Raw genomic sequence first — 23,510 nt, forward strand, 5'->3', positions numbered from 1 at the left:
GTACTAAACTTGTACAGGTTGTAAATTTCAATTGAAGGACAAAAAAAAACTTGGTACACAACTTCTAAATGTTTTCCGGAGTTGTTTTTGTGGTAATACAAATATGTAATGTTTTTAAGACAACATTTTTTAAATAAAACTTGTGTCATTTTATAAGCTACTATTATGATGGTTAAATTTAAAACTCTAAGTATTGCCAATCAAACATGAGACAAAATGTTTGCTTTCAATATCAAATACATATAGAAACAATTAAATGAGAATTGGTAATTCAATTTTCGTTTTTACCAAAGGCACATAATAATGGATGTGAATTAGACATTCTCAAAACAAGATATAATAATAAACATCAATATAGTTGAATCACAATCCAGAGTACAAAATAATGTTTTGATGCCATGCAGAGTCCATTGAATAAATAAACAAAAAATTATGTTCCTATATATTTTAACGATTTTTAAACATATTACATATAATCGTGCGACCTCATAAAAATCATTTAAACAAATTATGTATACATAATATATATATATATATATTATAACGATACTCAACAGATTACATTTTTGTGTGGCCTTATAAAAATAATTGTAACTAGAGACGCAAAACAATAATACATAAACATTGGTGTATTTAATGGTAATTTCTTCTAAAATCGAAATTAAAAACCAACGACAGTCGGATGTAATTACCTTGTCTGAAAATGAAAACACTTTTACATAAAATGTTTAATACAAATTTGTGGATGGCTTTGAAATTCCTTTGGGTGTTTTAGAGAAGTTAACATATTGTTTTTAACACAAGAGGGGGTTGGTGACCCCTGGTACTTAAAGTTTCATATTAAATTACAGGTTTTTTTTTTATATTACTCAAATAAATGGAAAGTAAAATGGACCTACCAATTTATAGGATCCCAGCAGCACAACTAAGCCCTGCACTATTTTTGCCATTGAATGAGAACCAAATAGTTTAGGTTAATCGGTTAATGCCGTTTATCAGATATACAACAAAAATACCATCTCTAGTTTTATCGTTAATAGACCATAAACATCAAATGTATAGGGTTATTTATTATGACAAAGAAAAAACGATAATGGTTTGCGTTCGGCTTTCGCAGTTGTGAAACGGCAAAAGTTTAAGGAATATTCGATAAATATAACAACGACACACTTGGAACAAACAAAATTACATAAATATATATTTGTATTATTTGTTTTAAATTTTGAAGAAAAAAAAAACTGGAATATGATGCGCCGTTAGATCATATGAAAACTATTAAGAGTAATTTTTGAATAACCGTTTTTTTAATTGTAACTGAATTTTTTTTTTTAACACTACAAACAGTAAAAAAAAAAAAATAGACTAAATTTAAAATATATGAATGGGAATTTTTTGTATGCATCAATTATGTGCACGAACGGTCTTTTACAAAAAAACAATGTGTCGTAGTCAAACCATAATTGCTATGTTTAAAAATTGTTGGTCTTGCACGCCTAATACAGGTCCAGGCCGATGACGTTTTCTCCAGTTCCACCGAAACCCCCGAGATTGTAGTCACCCATGCCGCTGCCACTGTCCTCCCTCGGCGTTCCAGGCGGCGCAGGAGAATTCTTCATGCCGTCAAGTCCATCGCCGTTCAAAACAGAATTCATTGTGTTCGGACCCATCGGTCCCAGCGGTCCATTGTCGGGAGCGTTGTTCATTGGAAAATCCTTAGAATACCCCAACAAATTAATATAAGTACATTTTTGTCACACCCAAAATAAGCCTACACCACAGAGGAAGTCACAAAATAAAAACCGTAAGAACTTACACCAGGCATGCTCCCTCCGGTAACTGGTTTCATCATAGTGTACATATTCTCACCTCCAGAGTTGGAAGAATCTTGAACAGTGGTATACATGTCCCAAATTAATTAACCACGCCAACAATAAAATAGCTATAGAATTTTTTTTTTTTTTTTTTAGTTTACCTTGAGGACTTTGCATTATGGGGGTGCCAGGTCCGGGAGGGCCGCCTGATCCAGAAGGTCCCTAAATAACATTTGATAGTTGTGCAATATCTACTGTCTGATGTACTATTTAAATTAATTTGATTTTTTTGTTTTTTTAAAGTCCCTTTCTATTTGTGTTATAGAATTTTTTTTTTTTATTAACAACTTTTGTCAGTGTAATACCCTCAGAAGAAAAAATGATTTCAACAATGAAAATGTATACAACCTAATTCACGTACCTACTCTATGAATAATAATACTAAGGACCATTCTCACGATGTACCCAAAGTGTCAGTAAAAGTGGTTACGTTTAGTCGGTTTTAGCAATCTGTTCTTACAACCATCGTATAACTAACGCTCAGTTCTATTGAACTATTTATTACGCAGTTTTATTTACTATACAATTAGCTATATAGCTTTATAGTTATATAAAAATGTACACATATTTTAAATACAATTAATCGTAACATTGTTTTAGCTTTGTACTCTATTTTTGTGAAAAAAAAATGTAAATATATATTATATATATATAAAAAACTGTCATTTCGCTTTCAAAATCCGAGAAATCACTTTCTTTGCAGAAAAAAAAAATTGTGCACACCTTAAGACACCATTTGAAAAAAACAATATTTTGTTCAAAAAACAAAAAATTATAAAGTACTGATAAGCTTATGCAAATAACCGAAAGACTGTAGTTAAACGGTATAATTATGAATAGTTTCATTATCCAGTTTAAAAAAAATTTTTACTTAACCGATGTATGTAAGAAAAGACTGTCCGTAAATATTGTAACTAACACTTTACGGGACATTATAAGAACGGTCTTAATATATAATATATAAATAACTTCATTTTGACCACGAATCAAAATAAATTTAACTAAATAAAAAGTTTTTATAATTGGCTAATACAAACTCACCCCGTATGCACCAGGAGACGACGATGACGAATAACCCATAGGCTAAACAACAAAACATTTTTTTTTTTTTTTAATTGTCTTTCCACAGTAAGCGCAATATTAACTTACAGTATTTACATTCGGCTGCCAGTGTGGTGGTCTTCCACTAGGTCCACCTCCCATAGATAATGGCGGTATGCTGCTCGGCCCCAAAGTAGCGTTAGGCGGAGGACCGCGCATGCTGGGGCCTCCGTACGATCCCAACGGACCCATACTTCGAGGAGGATTCATCCGTGGATTCATTGGGCCCATGCCACCTGCTCCTTGATAACACATTAGCCATTTTCAGAATTGTCAAATTGCATTTATTAAAACAATGATACTGTTATTAAAACACCGCATTCACATACAAAGCAACAATAATCAGCAAATAGACACAAAATATATGATAGGGTTTAAAATGGATTGTATTATGTGTGCATTATAGGTTGGAAGTAAATTAGTAAAAGGAAAAAGGCGGAATGATTATTAATGACATATCGTGTATTTCAATGATTTTTTTTTCAACAAATATATTATGAATGAAGTAAATAGTTATATTTAAGATAGAAGTCCTTTGATAGTTTTAACAAAATGAAATCCAAAAATGTGGGTAAAATAGTATAGCCAGTTGTCACATTAGCGTTACTTACTATAGTTTTTGGTTTCATTATTAGGTCTCTAGAGTATTAAAAGTATCGTAGAGTAAGTAATTATAAAATGCCTAACACTTTAGAAACTCTATGATTAAAAGTCTTTTCAAAACATGTAGGTGGAACTACGGAGCGGCCGACTTGTTTAAACTACTGAACTGATGAATAACCAATCGTGCACTGCATCTGACAAATTTTATCGAGCCAATGTTGTTTGTAACTTTATTTTATCCATTTAACGATGACATTCAACGGTAGATTAAATCGGCTATACTGTAGCTTCATGTCCGTGTCCACTTTTGTGATAGTAGTCTGATTTTAAACAGTGTTGCCTTCCACAAAGTATTCTAATTATTAGGTATTTTAATCGTACCTTATAGTCTAACATTGCAACACAAGTGGTTATGTTATTACTAACTGGGTCAAAAAAAAAAAAAAAAATTAAATTAATACACACTTCATCGACACTGATGACTGTACGAATAAACTCTATTTAAATTTACTATTGTCGTTATTTAATTTTCATTTAACTCGACGCAGAAAAACATGTTATCTACATTACAATGCTTCCGAAATTCGCACAAAAGCAATTAACCCATTTAGTTTTAAAATACTATTACAAATGAATGTGTTTAAGTTGCAACAACCGCGTACACTTAAGCCATTTGCTTTGATTTATAAAATAGTAAAAAAATATAAATAATGAAAAGGGGCTCCGCTACTATGAGGTAGGAATTTGAAATCTGTAGAAATACTCCCTAAAATGATCTTTTTTTTAATTCAGTACTCCAATTGTAACTATTAAATTCATTGTTTAAAACTATACAAATCACCAATGCAATATAAAATACATTTCAAATGAGTTTCATAAAAAATTCATATAATCAATAAATAGATTTCGTTTTTTTGCTCTCCAAAAGTAAATTTAAACATACTTTTTTAATACTGATAAAATTGTTAAATATTATGTTCAGTGATTCGGTTTTAACTTATTAAACATACGTAGGATATGCTTTTGAATGATAAACTAATAAAAACGGTTAAAAAGAATTTTTAAAAACAATCAGCAAAATAACTTAAAACGAAATTTAGTTACAGAGCACAAATTAAAAATATACCTTATGGGTGAACAGTTAAAAAAAAACACCACTGTTACTAAATTACATCATAACTAAATTATGTATATTTTCTTAGGTTTACGTCTCGTGAAATTTCAGAAATAAATACAAAATTACATATTATATAACTGCATAATATTTTTTTTGTCAATGTTATGCTTAAGACCTTAAAATGTTCTTATGAAATATTAAGAGTTTTGCACATATAAATTAAGGTATTTCAAGCTTAATAATGACATTCAAAAGTCAACATGCTCCGTAAACTACAAGTTATGATAAGCCCGAATGACATTTTCTCATACGACGATTCCAAATGAAAAAAGTGAACCAATATGTGCATAAATAAAATTGCAAGGTGCGATATATAAAACAATGTGGGTAATACGCATGTTGGGATATGTTAGTAAAATAATAATTGTTTTCAGTCATAGGAAAAAAAAATAGAAATATGTTCAGGCAAACCACCATAGGTGTATAATGTGCATAAGAAAATAATAATGTCATATACCTTGCCAACCTAAAAAATCTCCGGCTTCACCTACACGATAGACAAAAATTATTAAGTAAATAAAAAAACATAGATTTCAATAATATAAATATCATTGCATATCTCTCTTAACATGTAACAAACTCCTAACAGTAAATATATATATGCATTTATAATAAATCGTTTTACGGTAAAAAAAAAAAAACACGCTGCTGTAATTATCAAATATTAATTTAAGCAGAGCCCAAAGTAAGTATATGGGACGATATCTAACTATATAAAGTGATTACTTCAGACGAACCCTTAACAGTATACAGGTTTTCACTTATTAAACTAACTAGTCAAGGCTAATATTAAGTTCACTATTCTATATCACTTTTACCTTGCCAATTTTTTTTTTATTTTCAAATGATAATCTTGATATTTTTTCCAAAACGGTGATTAAATGATTAAACTAAAAATAATAACTAGTCAATAACCAGTTTTGAATATGATATTCTAATAGTATAATACATTAGAGAAGAAGCGATTTCTCTAGCGCTTCAATCGAACTACACTACAAGTACCAAGATATAACACAAAGTGAAATTCATGTTAAAAGTTCAATACTGTTACGATTGTTTTAGAAATACAACTGATGGTGAACAATTCAAATTTTTCTGAAATAACCACTGTAACTTAATGGAAAACGGATAACAGTATAACAATCTCACCTTGTCGTAATGGATCCATACCGGGCATCATTGGTTGGCCAGTCGGCTGAAAATGAAATATGTTAACTTAATAAATATTACATCATAGGTGAAATCATTGTAGAAAAAAGTAATTAATGTTATTTTGACCACTCACTGAAGAAAACTCATTTCCAAGAGGGGACATACGAATTCCTGGTCTTGGGCCCCCAGGATAACGAGGACCCATGAAGGGCTGTCGAAAAAAAAAATATTAATTTTAATCAAGATAAATTATATTTAAGAATATCTTTAAATTACTAATCTAAATACCTGGTTAGATAAAATCTGCGAGGGAGCTTGAGATTGTTGAGGAGGAGATGGTCTCATGGAGGCGTTCTAAAAATAAAATAAATTTATAACGATCTTTCTTAAATCAACGCTCATAATACATATTTTAAAGTTTTTTAATAAAAATAGTTCTAACAATTAACATGTAACTGTCGAAACTTAATATATTTCTACCTCTATAAAAAATAATAATTTTTTCTCCAAATAAATGCTATACATAAAAAATTGTAAATGAATAAGTATTTTATAAATGTGTCGTTTTAATGTAACTCAATATTTAACTTTTTTATTATGAAATAAGTAAACTCAATAAGTTATGTTGTTTAAAATATGTTATTTGTAAAAAAAAAAAACTTAATTTAGCTATTTATATTTGTCAAAAATAAATTTTAAATTAATATGAACATTTAAAATTTGTTTTAAAATATGTTCACAGTCATCCACAGAATTCAACTAAAGAATTTGTTTTATTTTACACATATTTAATTCCTAAACATCTAAAGTTATTGGCTTGTCTATCATTTTATATTAATCATAATTATTTTATATCAAACATCAAAAATAGGTACCGGGAAAAATCCACCTGGTAGTGGTCCACCAGGCATTCCATCATTAGGTGGAATTTGTCCAAGAGGACTAGGCGAAGGTCCAGAGTTCTAAAAAAATAATCAGTTATAAAGTTTCCCTACGTTTAAACAAAATCGTAAAAATGCAATACTTACATGAGCTATACCATTCACTCCATAACCTGAATTCACAAAGCCCTATAAAAAAAAAAAAAATAGTAAATTTATTCTAAAATCATTACACAAGCATTACACAGTGTAACTATGAGTACATGAATAATTTCTTACATAATCGTGGAAAGCTTTAGCCTCACTTGAATGTTCACAAGTATCACGTCGTTCCGGAGCAGCACAGTATAAATCCCAGAACACACTAAAATAAAATTTAATTATGAATAAACAAATAATAGAAAACAACAATTCCAGCACAGTGGGTCGGAGCAGTCACAGGTTAATAGGGCTTATTGTTACTGAGCTCTGTGAAAAATATTTAGATGCAATTGATTTTCATTTTTTTTTTTTTTATCAACTTTTATACTTTCTTTTAGGTTTTTCTTTTTAAATGACATTTGAACTATCGACAAATAAGATGGAACAAAGTCTGTGTATGCTTAAGACAATTGTTTGCAATAAAATCGAAAACCACAATAAAATGTCGATATAATTGTGTTTTTTTATGACAACTCTTTAATGAATTAAATAACCTTAAATTCATTATCATTTGTCTATAGATTTTTAAAGGATCAGCATTTTGAAATATCTTTGAGATTCGGTAGTCCATCTGCTCCGAAGAAATTTGATGCCAGTGGCGCCATGCCATAGGTAATGTATTAATAATATTATAATACTCACCACCACCAAGAATGCAAAAATCCTGGAGGTTCGCCTAATGTAATGTTTTTTTCCCATCTAATCTAAAACACAATGATTAAAAACCAATTATATAACGTTTTCCTAAAATATTGTGTTACATAACATATAGTTGTACATACTATTTTGTGCTAGTTAATTAATTTATTCTACACAGAATTTTCTCTAAAACCATAAATTGTATTTTTAATATTTTTTTAATTCATCACGTCATGTCATTGTCTATTGCGTTGTTGTCTTGATTAAATGTATTAAGAAAAACTCATTAATAAATTATATCAATGCATAAACCAAATATTACTTTATACTCAAATTGGTTACTAGTTTCTATACAGAGACAGAGCTACGAGGTGTGCTAGATGTGCAATTGAACTAAATTTTAAATTCTAAATTTTGTTAAATTAGTTTTATAACAAATAATAATTAAAAATATTTATATTACTTCAAACAAATGATATTATCTATTGAAATTTTGAAAAATTATAGATTACTATAATTTTTGAGAACTTATTACAAAAATTAAAATATATATCTATAACCCATTATTATTAACCAATAATTAGTTAAAACAATTTTGTATTTAATTAAAAACAGTAAATGATGTGTAGACAAAATTTTGGGATCAAACACTTATTTCACTTATGGTCGAGTAGTGTGCTCAGAAAAATATAACAATACACTACGACATAACCATTTTCTTTAACGTTTTAGTGCTAAGAAAGTTATATACAACTGCTATTTTTCAAATAATACTTACAATAGATGAACTTCATTTAAATACAGTTAACAAATATTATATGTGTAGTCATACACAATTCAAATATTGATGATTATTAGTTTAAAAAGGGTTAGTTAATATTAAGCAAATTATTAAAACACTACAATCACTTATTTTTAGTTAGTAGTTCGTATTTTAACTAAAAACAAACGAAACCATTTTGTAAAAAATTGATTTTGGATACTTGTTAATTTTTATAAGATAATTAGCTATTATTAATACTAAGTTTTTTTAAAATATTTATTACCTTCTATCTTTAATTAAAACTATAATTATTAGCAGTGAGAAATTGATTGTACAAATTAAACATTTGTAATAAACTAGAAAAACCAAGCATTGATTAAACTTTTTCAAATTTAAAAAAGCTTTAAAAAGTGAACAATTGATAGTGTTATAGAAAACTATGTAGAACATATAATATAATAGGCACATTTTACATACTGCTTACTTCATTTAAAAACGTCTGAGCTGCTTTTTGGGCGCCGATATGTAGTAAGTATTCATAAACATACAATGCTAATCTGAAAATAAAAATACCAACATTACTACCGTGTAATAATATGCATAGCATAAGCACATAACGCTTATTTGTTATTTATTATTGTCATTGAATACAAGTTAAGATTAAATATAAAGTATGTAATTAGTAAAACGAGATAACATAAAGCCCCGTCCACACTAAGTGACAACATTTAGCAACTGTGCACAGTTACTAAGTTGCAACACTTACTGTGTTGCAACATGTTGCTTTTTACTTGTTTCCATCTTTTGATTAAAAGTGAAACATGTGGCAACTAACGATTGTTGCCTTATCGTTATTTCGGCTAAAAGTTTTGATATTTGTAATAAATACAACAACGTTCGAAAATCGATATAATAATAATAACTTGCAATAAAGAAATACTGGTGAAATAACAATTAAAATCTATGCAAAATAACGTTAAGTAAGTAAATAATGAAATATAACAAACTGAGAACATTCATTGATACTACCAAATTGCGCTAATATCGAAAAGTGTACCATTTTTTGTGGGGAATGGAATACTTTGTTACTGAACTATAATAATATAGTATTACAGGTACTTTACAAGTTTTGCTTGGATTATTTCTGGAAGACAAATACTTAATTTTTATGTATTCGTAATTGACAGTCGAGTAGTGAAATTATAAACGTTATAACTGTACGAACTATAGCTAGGGTCTGTCTGTCGCCGAGTCACTACCGATTGTCGCTAAACAAACACCGCCGACGACAGGGTTACTCACTTTTCTCTAGCCTGAGCATCGGAGGGCACGGTCGCGCCCTTTCCTTTAGTGTACATTACTTTGATTGTGCACTCGACCCGGAGACGTGGGGTAAACTTGAATAATATGACACTGCTAGAATGTTATGATATGACACTGCAATCACGTCGTTTAATTAATTCGACGTTGTCGGAGTCATCGTTTTTTCTTTAAAAAGGGCGCGGGCGGGCTCGGGGTGATCCGTCTTTGTCGGCGGGATAATTGAAAATTATTGTTCCAATAAAAACCGAGATAATACACGTTTACTGTGGCGAAACGCACGGTCGACTACGCTTTGGCTGAGCAAAACCCGTCGGACGGACATGTGAAAAAAAAACCACTGGCAACCGGGTCGGTCCGGTCTATGTCCTTCGCCGTGTGTGTGTGTGTGTGTGTTGCGCCTTGCTAATATCGCGCGTCGTAGCTACGTTAAACACTGAGGATAATCGACTGCGGCGGCGGCGGCGGCGGCTACGACAGGTAGTCGGCAGTGTTGTTAATGATAATAATATTCGAGTGGAACGCGCGGTTTGGCCGGCGCGAGGTTGAATCTCCAACCGAACACTAAACGACAATTATTCACGTTTTTTTTTTTTCTCTACGACAATTTCGAAGGCGTAAAATCTCGCGAACGGCGTACTCGTGGAAATCGATGAAAACTGGAAAGCAATGATGATTACATTACACACATACACGACGGTCGTCGTATATAGAGAGAGGAGAGGTACGTTGTGTTATAACAACAACGGATGCGCGGCGAAACGGTGCGCAGCGTTGCGCGGTGCGGAGTCGTCTTGCCGAAAACGACGGCTGATAACAACAGCTGATAACAGCACAATATACGCACAACATATTATTAAACGACCCACGTACCCAGCTAATCGACCACCGCGGTCGTTCGTTTTGAGCGATCCAATCGCAGCTGCTGTAGGTACGACGCTATCATATTATTATACCTACCGCACAAACGAAAATTCGGTTTGTTGTGTGGCCGGCATCGCATATTATTAAGGAGTAAATAGTAATGACCCATCTCATTTGACCATATTGATTTTTAAAAATTAATCATCAAATTTAATGACGATAGTAGATACTGCCTACTAATGTAAACTCAACATTGTAAAAACGAATTATAATATTGTATTTATTCAATTATAATATTACATTTTTTAGATACCTAAATTTAAAAAACAAAAATGATAGAATTATTTGTTTTATGTAGAGAACGATTTTTTTTATTATGAACCACTTAACATCTCGATGGGTTTAATTAATCATTGGACTTTTTTTTTTCTCAATGTTTTAATATAATCACAGAATAAATAATGATCAAATATTTTTCAAATATATTTGTTTTCTGATATAATGTTATCTCAATTTTCCACAAATTTACATGTAGATTTCCTTTATCTAAAGACTAAAACATAAACTTGGTTGATTTTCAATAATTTGAGAATAAACATTAAACTAATCGAACTGATAATTAGTACCTTTAAACAATTGCATGCCAATTCGGAATTCCTGATACAGATTTCTTGTCAGCAGTCCAGCAAAGAAATGTAATTAGGGTTCCATTCGAATTCCCTATACCGGTAGTCCCTCAAAAATTGCATTAGGGGTTGCATTATAGTAGATTCCACCTATTATATGTCCTATAGGTATATTATATTAATCAAGAGTCATAAGTATTTTTTGGGAGTCACCAGTCCCCCAAAAAATTTGGGCTATTTGCACCTATGTATAATGTCAAAATTCCATATTATGTATATATGTATATATATATATATATATATATATATATATATAACGACGGAAGTACAGAGATGGAATGGATTGTTCGTTATGTGAGATATATGTGTGTGTATTATTAATTTATCCTGACTTCTCCTAATTCTATTATCGCTCTAAAGTTATTAATATATAATATTTCCGCGTACCTACCTTGTTCTGGTTCAGCGACGATGTAGAAGTTGTAGCTGACGTCAAGGATGTTGATTTAATTTAAAACCTTTTACTACTCGTTTAAGAATAATATGTTGTTGTACGATTCTACACTTATCGTCTATTTAATGTAACGGTATATTTCACCAATAGATATGATTTATCTGTACTTATGCAAATTGATCTAACTTAATTGTGATCATATCGATCAGTATTATTAAATTGACAATTTTTATTTGCTATAGTATCTAGGACTTAACGGCCCACACAGTCCATAGTGGTCAAGACTGTACAGTCATCACTCATCAGGTAAAATCTATATAATCTATATAATCTAAAAAAAAAATGTTTCAAAATATTCATATTTCGGGAGAAAATAGGTGTTTTACATCAATTGGATGGCCCTGTATAAAAATTAGTAAAAAACGTTAAATAAAAAAAATGTTTAAAATGTTTTATTGTTTTGCAACATAGTAGAAACAGCGCAGGATAAAAATTTATTAAAATACCGTGAACAATTGTTCGCTATTATTTCAAATTAAGAACTATATGTATATAAACTATAAATCAATTTGTTGTCCTTTAAATTATGTGTTTTCTATTATTGATAGTGTGTAAGGTTTTCTAATTTATATAGTCTACTAAATATTTATAGCTAATCGATTGCGTGGCATAAACAGTAACATCTAAACTTCCCATGGACGTAAGACATCTAAAAAAAAAATGCTACAACCAAGTTGTTCGCCAGTACTGCTAATGATGCCGATTTTCATTTTATACTCACCGTAGAAAAATACTTTTGGAAAATTTAACTTTTCATTTAACGTTTCCATGGGGATATCAGACGACACATAAACTCCCTGTGTATGGAAAAGTATAAAATAATATTAATAACTATAGGTACACCACGTTTAAATTCCACTTGAAATTTATACTATTTCAATTATAATTTCAATTATCTGTAGAGTGTTGAACATTACCGGTTTTATTGGGCAACTAGTCCAATTAAATTGTTTGCTTAATATAGCAAATGTATTTCCCATTATCCAATTAAATTTCGTACAAGCTTGAGGCGTCGAGTAAACGTAATAATTTTCAGCCCAACCTCCAATAGAACCTCTTTTAGCAAAATAAAAGAAAAGCTGTAAAGTATAAACAGCTTTAAAATATATATTTTAGAAAAAACTAGTATATTTAGGTAGGACAGGAAGTTTACAGGTCTGAATGTTATATAAAATCACTTTCAAAAAACGCTTAGAGGCGAATTTATAGTGTAAAATATAAACTCTTTAAATTTCAATTAAAATGATAGCAATAGTGTTATTATTTACAGTCACTTTTTAGAATGGACGTAATGAATTACTACATTTATTATGTGTCAAAAGTATTGAGCATTATAAAAGAACTTGTAATTTTAGATAGAAAAAGGAACAAAAACGATACCCATCGAAGCCAAAAAGTTTGGTTATACAAAATATAAATTTAAAAAAATATAATTAATAATTTTAAGTAAAAAATAAATGTACTTACGGACATCGAATCGTCAAATGGAATCAAATATGTAAAATTGCCCTTTAAGACATATGAAGTAGCACTTGCCTTACGTACGCAGAAGTTTATCTGCAACTTACCATGTTCAAAGTGCTCACATTGACTGGTAGCCTTTATTTTAAATTTAAATTCTCCCTAAAACGATTTCGGACATGGTTATTTTCCATTGGTGTTTTACAGGATGATCCATTAAGGAGAATGCATTAATTTACTCTTAAAAAATTGCAATTGTGAAGTTTTTCGTTTTGGAGACGATTTAGTTTATGTTATTTTACAATATTAGGCAGTATTCAAAATTTACCTCTTTTATTTTCTTTTAGAGCTTTATCAACTTTTTAAATTAAAAATCACTCTGTATTTCGTCCATTCATCTTTTCTTTGGTCTTCCTCTTCCTCTTTTTCCCTCTACATTCATCTTCATAACACCTCTCACCACCTCTGCCTCATCTCTTCTCATAGCATGACCGAACTATCTCAGCCTATTATCCACAATTGATACAGCTCCTCATATTTTTATAATATTGAAAACTAACATATACAAAAATGTTTCAAAAAAAGACACTGGAAAATTGTAATTTATTTTAGACATACTGATTGTGAGTGTCTTATCCTAAATGAATTACCCTGTCAATCATAAAACGGAATTACCATTGGGAGAGTTGGATAGTACGTTGGTGGTTTTTTCGCTGGTGCCGTTACCATTTCAATACAAATCAATATTATGATACTGTGTCGAAGCATCTTGCTGGTTGTATGTATTACTCACAGTGTTAAGCTAATCGGGTCGATCGGCGGTATATCGAACGTGGAATTCCAACGTTGGAACTTGGACAAAACCAATTGCCATTTACAAATTTTTAATAAGCCACAGCCAATTGACCATCAGCTACCTCTAATAGTTTTATAGTCGATCACTTCAAGATCAATATCTACAGTACCAAATTGCTGGTACCAAATTTCGTATAACTGTGATCATATCTTACGTGCTAGTCATCAAATCAAGGATTTCGGAAACATAAATGCAAATAAAACACATAACCGTGACTGCGGTAGCAATGACAATAGGAATATCAGTTAGCGTTTGTTTTCGTGTCGTTCAGTTTTATAGATCTTCCCGTAATAATGCCCGCTAAACGGAGTAATAATATGAAGGTTAATTGAAGGGGTCAGTGGATAAAGATTTTAACTGACATTTTTGAAATTGTTCAGGAACGCCACTTTAGTAACTAAATATTACACGAAAGCTATGGAACTTTTGTATATTCAATAGATGAAATAACTTATAAGAGGAAAAATATCGGTCTAGAGATCCTCTATACCATACTATAACACTATAACCCTTTTATTCATGTAATAAAATGCATGTTCGAAAAAATATTAGTTAACACCTTTATCCATTGACCCCTTCAATTGTAGGTTATTGTAGGATATTATACAGCTAAGGTGTAAGTGATTCAAAACGTGTTGTCGCCATTTTTGAAAATAAAAAAAATTGTATAGTAAAACAATGTACGGTCACAAAACTGCTTAAAACAGACAGCAATCCCTTAAAATCAATAGTAAGTATAAAAACCCTCTAATGCTATCGTAATTTTTACAAAATGTCACTATAATTTTAAAACTAAATTACTACTGTAATATTTTTAAAAGTTTCAAAAATGTTGTTACCTACTGTGTAGTCGTTAAAGTCATAAATGTATATGTTAACTCTTAAACTAAAACTAAAAACAAGAAGATTTTTATATAGTATTTACTATTTAATAATTATTATATAATATTTATATATTATTACATAGATGTGACAAATCGAATTAACAAAGTTTTAGACCCGTTTGCAGAACAAAATAGGCGCATCTATAACTCTTGTATAAAATACCTGTAAATTGCAATATTGTATTAATTTTTGTTATAAAATTAAAATAATAAACTAAAGTGTTAGACGTTAAATTATTATGCAATATTCTTGTTAAAAAAAACTATTAACTTCATTAATTAAAATTAAAATTTAAATACCTACCTGTAAAATTCAGAGTTTAAGCATCTTCAGCATTTTTTTCAACCGTTACAAAAGTAATTTTTAACTTTTACGATCTCAGCTGACCAATAACAGCACATACGTTTAAATTTCAACTCGAAACATTTTTTTTTTAAAAAACACAAAATCCATAAAATAGTTTTGTTAAATGTGAATAGCCTACCTGTCTGAAAGAAGGCAAATTTGTAATTAAACTAAAGATCTTCCAAACAACTTACGACAAAAATTGAAATCGAGCCTTATTCAATTATAATATAATAAATATTGAGTCAACTACACAACTAGTTTCTTCTTTCGCCTCAAAATAAATCCTGATTTACATAGAGTAATAATTTGTAAAACGAGCATTCGATAGTTAGAAGTTTGAGTGTTTATTGGCTTTTCATAAAACGTTTTTCTATTCATCGCAGGTGTTTATTGTTATCGTTGCATACTAAATATTATACTAATAAATGTCAATATAGTTGATAAATTTGTCGAATAAAGGACCAGCAAAGAAAACAATAATTAAACAAGAAACGTTTGCTGAACAAACGGTTAAACACAATGTTCATTCAATGATTTCATCAGGTTGAACGATTATCTTGATATTTCGAAGAAGAGTCTGTTCGCAAAACGCTACGCAACAAGTATAAACGCGATATGACGACAGTGATGTTTTCGATTGCTTTGTCCAGCTGTTTTTCTAACGAACCCATTCGTTGGACTATCCTGTAAAGCATAGTGCAATGTATGATAATGTTGACCCGACCGTCATATTTAAATACTATCTTTACTTATCGGTGTCTACGGTGGTTTTGTTCGCTCCAACATACACTTCTTTATTGAAAAAAAAAAAAAAAAAGAACAGGTTTAGGATTCAAGTCGACTCTGTAATTAGAGAGGATTGTGTTCCTACCTGACGGGCTGGGTTTCGTTAACAAGTCGTCGAATAGCTGTTTGACTTGGTTTTCGTGGACGACCCCGTGAGGTTCGATGTTATTCCTCCCTAAAGTATTTTCCGTTTCCTCTTTCGTAAGATTACAACTGAATATCATAGGATAAACATCAATCGACATTATCGTTTACCAATGAAATACAACGTAGTAATAACATTCAGACCGGGGTTTTCAACCCAACTTATTCATTTGGGTTCTTAGGTGGACTTGATTATTGGGGGGTGGCCTATAACTATTGATATAATATTCATATTCACAAATTAAGGATACTGGATACTATAGAAAAAGGTAAAGGAATTTGTCATAAGTATTAAACATTAATTTAGTTTTTAATATTTAAAGAGTACCTGCGTTTTTCATACTTTTACTTTTTTTTTTTTTTTTGAAGGAGGGCTATAGTCTCTGTAATATCAAAATGTTATGGCTGAGAAGGAGATTTCACACAACTCAAGCTCATATTCGTGGGCTTATGTTTCGTATGCTTCACCTTAAGTCCACCTGGCACTTATGATTTGGGTTTGGGTTATTCGGATGATAAATGAAAAGTAGAAATCATTCATTTCTGAGCTAGTTACCGCCTCAATAGTTTATAGACGTCTTCATAGCTCATATATTCTAGTTCGGTTTTTGCCATGTCTCTGCGTTTGAATAACCTATTGAAAAACGCTACAACCTTGTCCCAAACATAATGTTTCCGGTCGCCAATCAGTTCTTCAATGTCCACGTCAAAGTATGCGTGAAACGCTATTGCCACTAGCATGGTCTGAAACGGTAACATACTTTCAATTATCTATTTAATTACGCTTTAAGTTGAGAAATAATTATCGAATACAGATGAGAAAAGAAGAGTGCAAGAAATGTCAAGGAGAAACTTAGAAAATCATGAATATTTTTTTTGGCAATGACATCCACTTGCTCCTAATTTTTACTGAACATTACATAATGTAAATGACGATTCATCTGATGGTCTATAATAAAAACGAGTGATAAGAGACACGTTATAGGTCAACAATGCCCAATGGGGAAGATTTGATCTTGTTAAAAAGTGTTACCTACGCAAATGTCTAACTGTCTCTCTGCCGTAAAACATATTAACGAATGTCGACTACATGGTTGGATAAATTTTAAAAAAATTTATACTTACCAAAAAAACGAAAACTACTACACACGTGTACATGTTGAAAAATATCGTGGTCAGCGTTTGATCGACGTGCTCGATGGAACGGTAATCGAAATCCCTCACCAGTATTCTCATGGCGGACATCAACGAATTTCCAACAGTGGAAAACCCTTCGACCTAAGCGAGTAAATTGTTTTTGTTACATGTCGGCCATTAGGTAAATTTCAATGTCAATTACACATAAGTGTAATTACCTGTGTGCCGAAAGCGCAATATCCGAGCACGGCGAACGAAAACACAACAATCATAATAACCACCAAGTATTTTGTCACAGCGCTGAAACACTGTTTAAAAAAAAAAAACACTTAAAGTTGATCGCGTCCACTAATTCTTCAATTTTTGTTTGCTATTTATGAACTTTTAGTTGGCCATTATGTAATATGTTTCATAAGAATGTAAGTAACTCGTATGGTACGACTAAATAAATCGTTAAAAATAAGACTGATTTAATCTATACAAATATTGTACTTTAATAGTTAAATTATTGATGTTTACGTCTAAAAAATTTGGTTTGATTTATTGAGTTTGTTTTTGTGGATAAAAACATAATATGTTATGGTTTTTTTTAAGTAGATGCCTGAATCACCTAACCTAACCATTTCGTTCTCTCTACAAATTGTTTTGTTTTATCGGTTATAAAAACCAAAGAATTCTTGACTGTTACATACCCTATCAATGCTTAAGTATATGATCGTCATGGTTTTGGTCACGTCGAAATACTTTATGGTCTTGATGCAAGCCACGAACAGCAAGACCGCAGCCATTAAATTCAGACTCTCGTGCCTGGACACCAAGCTGTCAAAGAACTTGTGACCCTGGCCGGATTCCAGAGAGTCTTCAATTTCTGATGGTGGTTCCGCTTTTACCATCAACGCTATCATTGTGGCACAAGCCCAAACGAGCTTTAAATATTACAAAATAATATTAGGCGATAGTCAAGGGCCATTACTCTGCCCCTTTATCAGTTATTGTAGACTGTACAATATGCATACAGGGTATTTCGTGGCAAACCCGATTTTTTGACGATACGTTAAAATTATGAAAAATTTACATACCTATGTAAACCTTTTTGGTTTTTTTATCAAACAATAGTTTAAAAGTATTATAAATTTAAAAGTACAATTTTATCAATCGGACCACAGCTTACAATCACTATGCAGAAGTCGATCATGTTCCAAAAAATGGTAAAGTAACGAAGCTTGAAGTATGATGCTTCAAACAACTCCTCGATTGTGTAGTAGAACATCACAATTGCGAAAACGGTTATGCCGCAGATCAAACCTAGCTTCGAGTCGGTCACGAAGTACTCGTGTATTTGTGCTGTTCGAATATTATAAGAAGGTATGATTCCACCTGATTCCGGGAACTCAAACACTAGTCTGTGAAAAATAATTAGTGAAAAAGAGGGAACACTGCTTGTTAGAAACATTTGGCGAATAAAACAAAGATTTGTTTCGTGCGTCGAAATCAACAATATTGGAGAATTTCGGATAAATTTTGTATTTTTTAATACTATGCATATATTTTTGCTAACATACTGAAATCATAATCCTATATTTCTCACTTCACAACGCAGATTGTATTGGCATTGCCATTATAAATAGCGAAATCCACAAAAACCGCCCGGGTGCCTCGATTAAGCCACGTGTCGTGTTCGAGTTCTTTTATTTGTGTTAAACACTCGGCACTGGTTTTTGGAAAATCAAAAAAATACCCGCCGGCTCCATAATAGGCTAGTCTGCCGCTGTAGTACAATCCCTGAGTTTTATCCGCATTGGAATAAATCCACCTGTAATGAAACCAACGGTTTCTTTATAATGTATTTATATTGGAGTATCTAGTGTAAAACAAAAAGGGGAGGACATTGGTTATCAACTGGAAGTACCGAAGACATATTCATATTGAAAAATATGAATATATTACAGACTATTTTCATAATGTCTATGGTCATATATTTGATAAATCATAGACAAAACAATAAATATCATAGACAAAACAATAACTGTTCACAAAATGGTAGAATAAAATTATCGATTAAATTATTAAATAAGTATTATTATACATTTTTTTTGTTAAAAAATTGGTATATTTCATTGAGTGTTTTCAACAAGTACCTAAAATGTACGATTTCTGGTCTATATAGTTAAAAGAACATTGTATTTTATATAAAGTACTTATTTTACACTAAAAATTTCAGCAAGATTGGTTTTATAATTTTATCGCAAAACATTTCCAAAATTAACTTCACTTTAAGCTTGTCACATCAGGTACCGCTCTTAAATGCATTATCATTTTCAAAAAACACTTACTTATTTCTAACAATTCATATACCACTATTACAAAATAACGAAGTAGACAAAACCGTTTTACAAGTTTAGAGATCAGAATTGAGTATGGATGAAACTACTTATGAGTATTAATTTTATATGCATTAACTTTTTCGTTGTGCTAAATGGTTAATATATTATACTGACGAAGCATACAATGTGCCTAGTATTATATTAGGTGCCCAAATAATACTAGACTAACTAAATATGTTAATAATATTATTTATCCGAGTAATAAAAATACCGTTTCTTAACTGTTAGATTAAACTTACTGCGTTCCGTTTCCAGGTCCAAAAGGTCTTTTATCTTCATATTTAAGTTTATAAGGTACATAACATTCTTTGAACAACCCTTTAAACTGATTTCTTATATTGCAATGCCCTTCTTCGACTCTAACCTAATTGACAAATTTAAACCTGTCGAATGACGGAGTCTAAGGGACCGTTAGGTTAGGTTACATTTAAGTTATTCATAACCTATATTTTTCTTAGATAGTAAAATATCAATGAGGTTACAAAGTTATTACTCGATAGTTATAAGAAAAAATGTGTATACAGGATGATCCATCTGATGTAAGACATTAATTTTCTCGGTAAATATGAATATACCTACCTAAAAAGGTTATAGACTAAAAAAAAAGTATAATAAATAATTTTTTTTTGTTGCATTATGTCCAGTAAGTCGTCTGGAGAAATAGGTATATTTGTCATTTTATAGGTAATATTATGGCATGTCCAAAACTAATCTTGTCATAAACTTTCTATTGCCAATTTTGGGTGCTTTTGCCAGTTTTCAGCCGCTCATTTTCTAAGTAGGAGCACTTATGCCGGTTCTCTGGGAAATATATACTTTCCCAGACGACGTATTGGGCATAATGATTCCAAAAAAAAATCCACTATAAGAACAAACGTACCTGTCTGGATCTGGGTCGATACAACAGTTTATTCTCGTAATTAATAACGTCCGATTCATTGGTGCTGAAAAGGGTGGTAGGAGTGATGGTGTTGTTGTTTGTTTTGGTGGTGTTTGTGCTGTTGATGTTATTGGGGATCATTTCTTTGGCCATTGGATGTTCGTTGATACCGTACAGTTTTTCGCAAAGGACGTCCTTGCAATACTAAAACGAGTACACTGCATCAAGTAGTAGTATGGGATTGAAAACTGCATTACTTGCTTTCCAGAAGTGTTCCATGGTGTATATGTTGCGGTACTTGATGAAAAATGTGTAGGCAAAAGTGTCCTCGAAACTAGCGTCCAAGAACAACGAGGCCATTTTTTGGTTGACTTCATACATGTCGTACGAATAAATGTCTGAACAAGCTTTGGCAAACGATAATATAAAAAACGGTTAGTGCATAATATAGTAAATCATTTTTTTTCACAAGGAACAAGTATTTTATAATTTTAACTTATGTAGATAGGTAAATTTTTTTTTATATATTTCACATTCACCATGAATATTTAATACATTTTTTAACGTTTAAATTTAAATCATAAGTTGAAATTTAGCATTGGTGCGTATTGTTTTGGCAATGATGTGTGCATCAATTTAAATTTTTTCGTTTGGACCCACAATATTTTTCAAACCGCTAAACCGATAACTTCGTGTAGCAAGTATATAAATACCAGATTTATACAGTACTTTATTGGATCAATAATTTTAAAAAATGCACGCCTTTAAAACGAAAACAGTAAGTTTTTTCGGTTGGTATTATCGTTTTCCCAAACGCCATAGTGTTTATTTTTTAAAGGGTGTTTTTTTAAAAATACATTTACAAATAGAAAATACAATTTTAAATTATCCATGATGAAAAAAAGCTGTTAACTTTTATTTAGAAAATTATTTATTATTCGATTTAGGTTAAATTGTGACTTACATATCACGAGCAACGCGAAGAAAACAGCGTACAGTAGCATTTCTCGAATGGAACATTTAACGTACAGATCTCTGTCGCCAAGGTCGACGGCAATTTGACGGGTGGCCAATATCACTGAAAATTGTAAAAATTATGTAAATTGTGAAATTATTTAGGTGTTCATTTATTGGGCAAATAACATAATAGCATAATACATCTTTGGGCGGTAGGCCTGTTGCAGATATGTACCAATGTACAATGTAAAACTGATTTTACTTATGCAAGACAACTTAAGAGTCGAAGGAGATAGTAGACGTGGTAAGCAGAATTTAACATGTCGTTGGATTAAGTGGAAAAAGTAGTAGAGTAATGGTGTTTTTTAGATAGAAGGGATTTTCTACATTTTAAGATCAAAAATAAGTGTAGGAAATATTTAGAATTATAATATTAGTGTATTATCTATATAAATTTTATGACTAACAAAATAATTTTTTCAGTAAGTAATCAAGTATACAAATATAATAGTTTACTAGCAAATAATAATTTAAATATCATAAAATAAATTTCTAGGTACTCATTTAATTAGCTGGACAAATTTTCTTGACCCGAGTATCTATACTAGCTATATTAAATTATAATTAAATAACTATTTAGCTATTCATAAATCATCCAATTATTACATTTTTGAATTGTTAAAACAAAAAACAGATTTTGACATAGTAAATATTAATACAAAAGTATAAAACAATTAAAATTTGTTGAACAATAATATGTAGGCTTATTAAATTGGTAGATTTTTAGTTAATGTTATTTTATAATTTATAGTACCTACCTATTAAACAACATTGAAATTTGGTAAAATCTATTTAAAATATATATCTAGGTGTCTTATTTAATGAAAAATAATTTACTGAAAATATTAGCTAGTTGATAACCAGTTTTTAATAATTGTTTGTTAAAGTTTAAAACTTAAGACGTGAGACTTAGTTAAAAAATAAGTATTCAAAAGTATGCCAACCAGTGAAAATTTGCAGCAAATTATTCTTAATTTAAAAAGTTAATTAAAATATATATATATATGTAACCATTTAAGTTTCAAACCGACAGAGCTTTAAAAAAATACTATCTTTTACTTTTATAATACCTACTGTAAAATATTTATAACATAATAAAACATTTTTTTGTTTCAAAATAAAACTACAAAATTACAATTATTTTAAGAGATAATAATAGTGTCCCACGTTGAATTGATCACCCTATATATAGCTCGGCTTATTAAGGATAAGATACCCATTTTCTCTTAAAATACAGACAGTTTAGTTTATGTTATTCTGCAACAATTATTGTTTTTCATTCAGAGCTCTTAGACGACTTAGAGAATTTAGATGGCGGTAACGTATATTATTCAAATTCTATAAGGTTTTTGAGTTACTTAAGAATAATCTGTAAAGTACAAAGTTTAATACCCTTAGGACGGAAATTGATTCATGTAAGTTTTCAAAAGGAAAAACTACAAAATTGTCATTTTTTTTTTAGGAAAAAATTAGTGTCTTCTCCTTTATGAATCCCCTTGTAATGCCTATTATTATTATTATTAAAAATAGGGTTATTATCGAGGTTGCGAATAACAATTGGAAAAATCCAATATATTATTATTGTCTTAGCGTAGGTACCTTTCGGCTTTTCGGTGGTTACGTCATTATTCAAAGGTGGATCTTGGCGGTGATGACGACGATGATGTCGATGGTGGTGGCGACGGTGTTTAATTTCATAGGCCATACCAATATTTTATCCTACTCTCTACCCCCACAAAAAAAAAACAAAAAGCACAATCGAATAAATTATTGCGATCATGTTTAAATATGACACACAACTTGCGAGGCAACGTTTGTTATTAACCGCCAAACTGTTGCCACACGACCTTCTATCAGATGTTAATTTTGTACAATAAACATTATACCAGTGAGCATTTTT

The 23,510-nt window shown here is 30.6% G+C and overlaps 3 protein-coding genes and 1 long non-coding RNA gene across 10 annotated transcripts; 1 reads left to right on the forward strand and 3 right to left on the reverse strand.

The window, feature by feature from the left end:
* Positions 1–493: 493 nt before the first annotated feature.
* LOC126848004 (single-stranded DNA-binding protein 3-like) lies at positions 494–10,416 on the reverse strand. Of its 6 annotated transcripts, none has more exons than XM_050588500.1 (15): positions 9,691–10,414; positions 8,873–8,945; positions 7,629–7,690; positions 7,065–7,149; positions 6,933–6,974; positions 6,780–6,866; positions 6,193–6,258; positions 6,038–6,115; positions 5,902–5,947; positions 5,210–5,239; positions 3,021–3,208; positions 2,913–2,954; positions 1,973–2,033; positions 1,814–1,884; positions 524–1,712 (listed from the first exon to the last, which is right to left on the reverse strand). In XM_050588500.1, the coding sequence occupies exons 1-15, from the start codon at positions 9,744–9,746 to the stop codon at positions 1,494–1,496; spliced, it is 1,206 nt and encodes a 401-aa protein (XP_050444457.1). In that variant the 5' UTR covers positions 9,747–10,414; the 3' UTR covers positions 524–1,493. The 6 variants fall into 6 exon arrangements, with proteins under 6 accessions (XP_050444461.1, XP_050444457.1, XP_050444456.1 ...); XM_050588499.1 differs by having other exon boundaries at positions 3,021–3,214; XM_050588504.1 differs by lacking the exon at positions 6,780–6,866 and having other exon boundaries at positions 494–1,712; positions 3,021–3,214; positions 9,691–10,416.
* On the forward strand, positions 9,160–21,921 carry LOC126848008 (uncharacterized). Its single transcript, XR_007687190.1, has 3 exons — positions 9,160–9,368; positions 20,862–21,027; positions 21,778–21,921. It is a non-coding gene; the product is annotated as an uncharacterized LOC126848008 (long non-coding RNA).
* LOC126848006 (uncharacterized) lies at positions 15,537–16,453 on the reverse strand. Its single transcript, XM_050588508.1, has 3 exons — positions 16,134–16,453; positions 16,012–16,054; positions 15,537–15,946 (listed from the first exon to the last, which is right to left on the reverse strand). Exons 1-3 carry the CDS (start codon positions 16,291–16,293, stop codon positions 15,802–15,804), a joined length of 348 nt encoding a protein of 115 aa, XP_050444465.1. The 5' UTR covers positions 16,294–16,453; the 3' UTR covers positions 15,537–15,801.
* LOC126848005 (polycystic kidney disease 2-like 1 protein) lies at positions 16,571–23,492 on the reverse strand. Of its 2 annotated transcripts, XM_050588506.1 has the most exons (6): positions 23,210–23,492; positions 21,558–21,671; positions 20,594–21,000; positions 17,548–17,637; positions 17,318–17,470; positions 16,589–16,936 (listed from the first exon to the last, which is right to left on the reverse strand). In XM_050588506.1, the coding sequence occupies exons 3-6, from the start codon at positions 20,744–20,746 to the stop codon at positions 16,745–16,747; spliced, it is 588 nt and encodes a 195-aa protein (XP_050444463.1). In that variant the 5' UTR covers positions 20,747–21,000; positions 21,558–21,671; positions 23,210–23,492; the 3' UTR covers positions 16,589–16,744. The 2 variants fall into 2 exon arrangements, with proteins under 2 accessions (XP_050444464.1, XP_050444463.1); XM_050588507.1 differs by lacking the exons at positions 20,594–21,000; positions 21,558–21,671; positions 23,210–23,492 and adding an exon at positions 18,022–18,200 and having other exon boundaries at positions 16,571–16,936.
* Between the last annotated feature and the right edge of the window lie 18 nt (positions 23,493–23,510).

The sequence above is a fragment of the Adelges cooleyi genome, unplaced genomic scaffold (genome assembly GCF_023614345.1).
Source record: "Adelges cooleyi isolate 19-005CV unplaced genomic scaffold, UGA_ACOO_1.1 ACOO_flye_CR_arks_rails_tigmint_CR_PRNA_14, whole genome shotgun sequence".
NCBI classification, from domain to species: domain Eukaryota; kingdom Metazoa; phylum Arthropoda; class Insecta; order Hemiptera; family Adelgidae; genus Adelges; species Adelges cooleyi.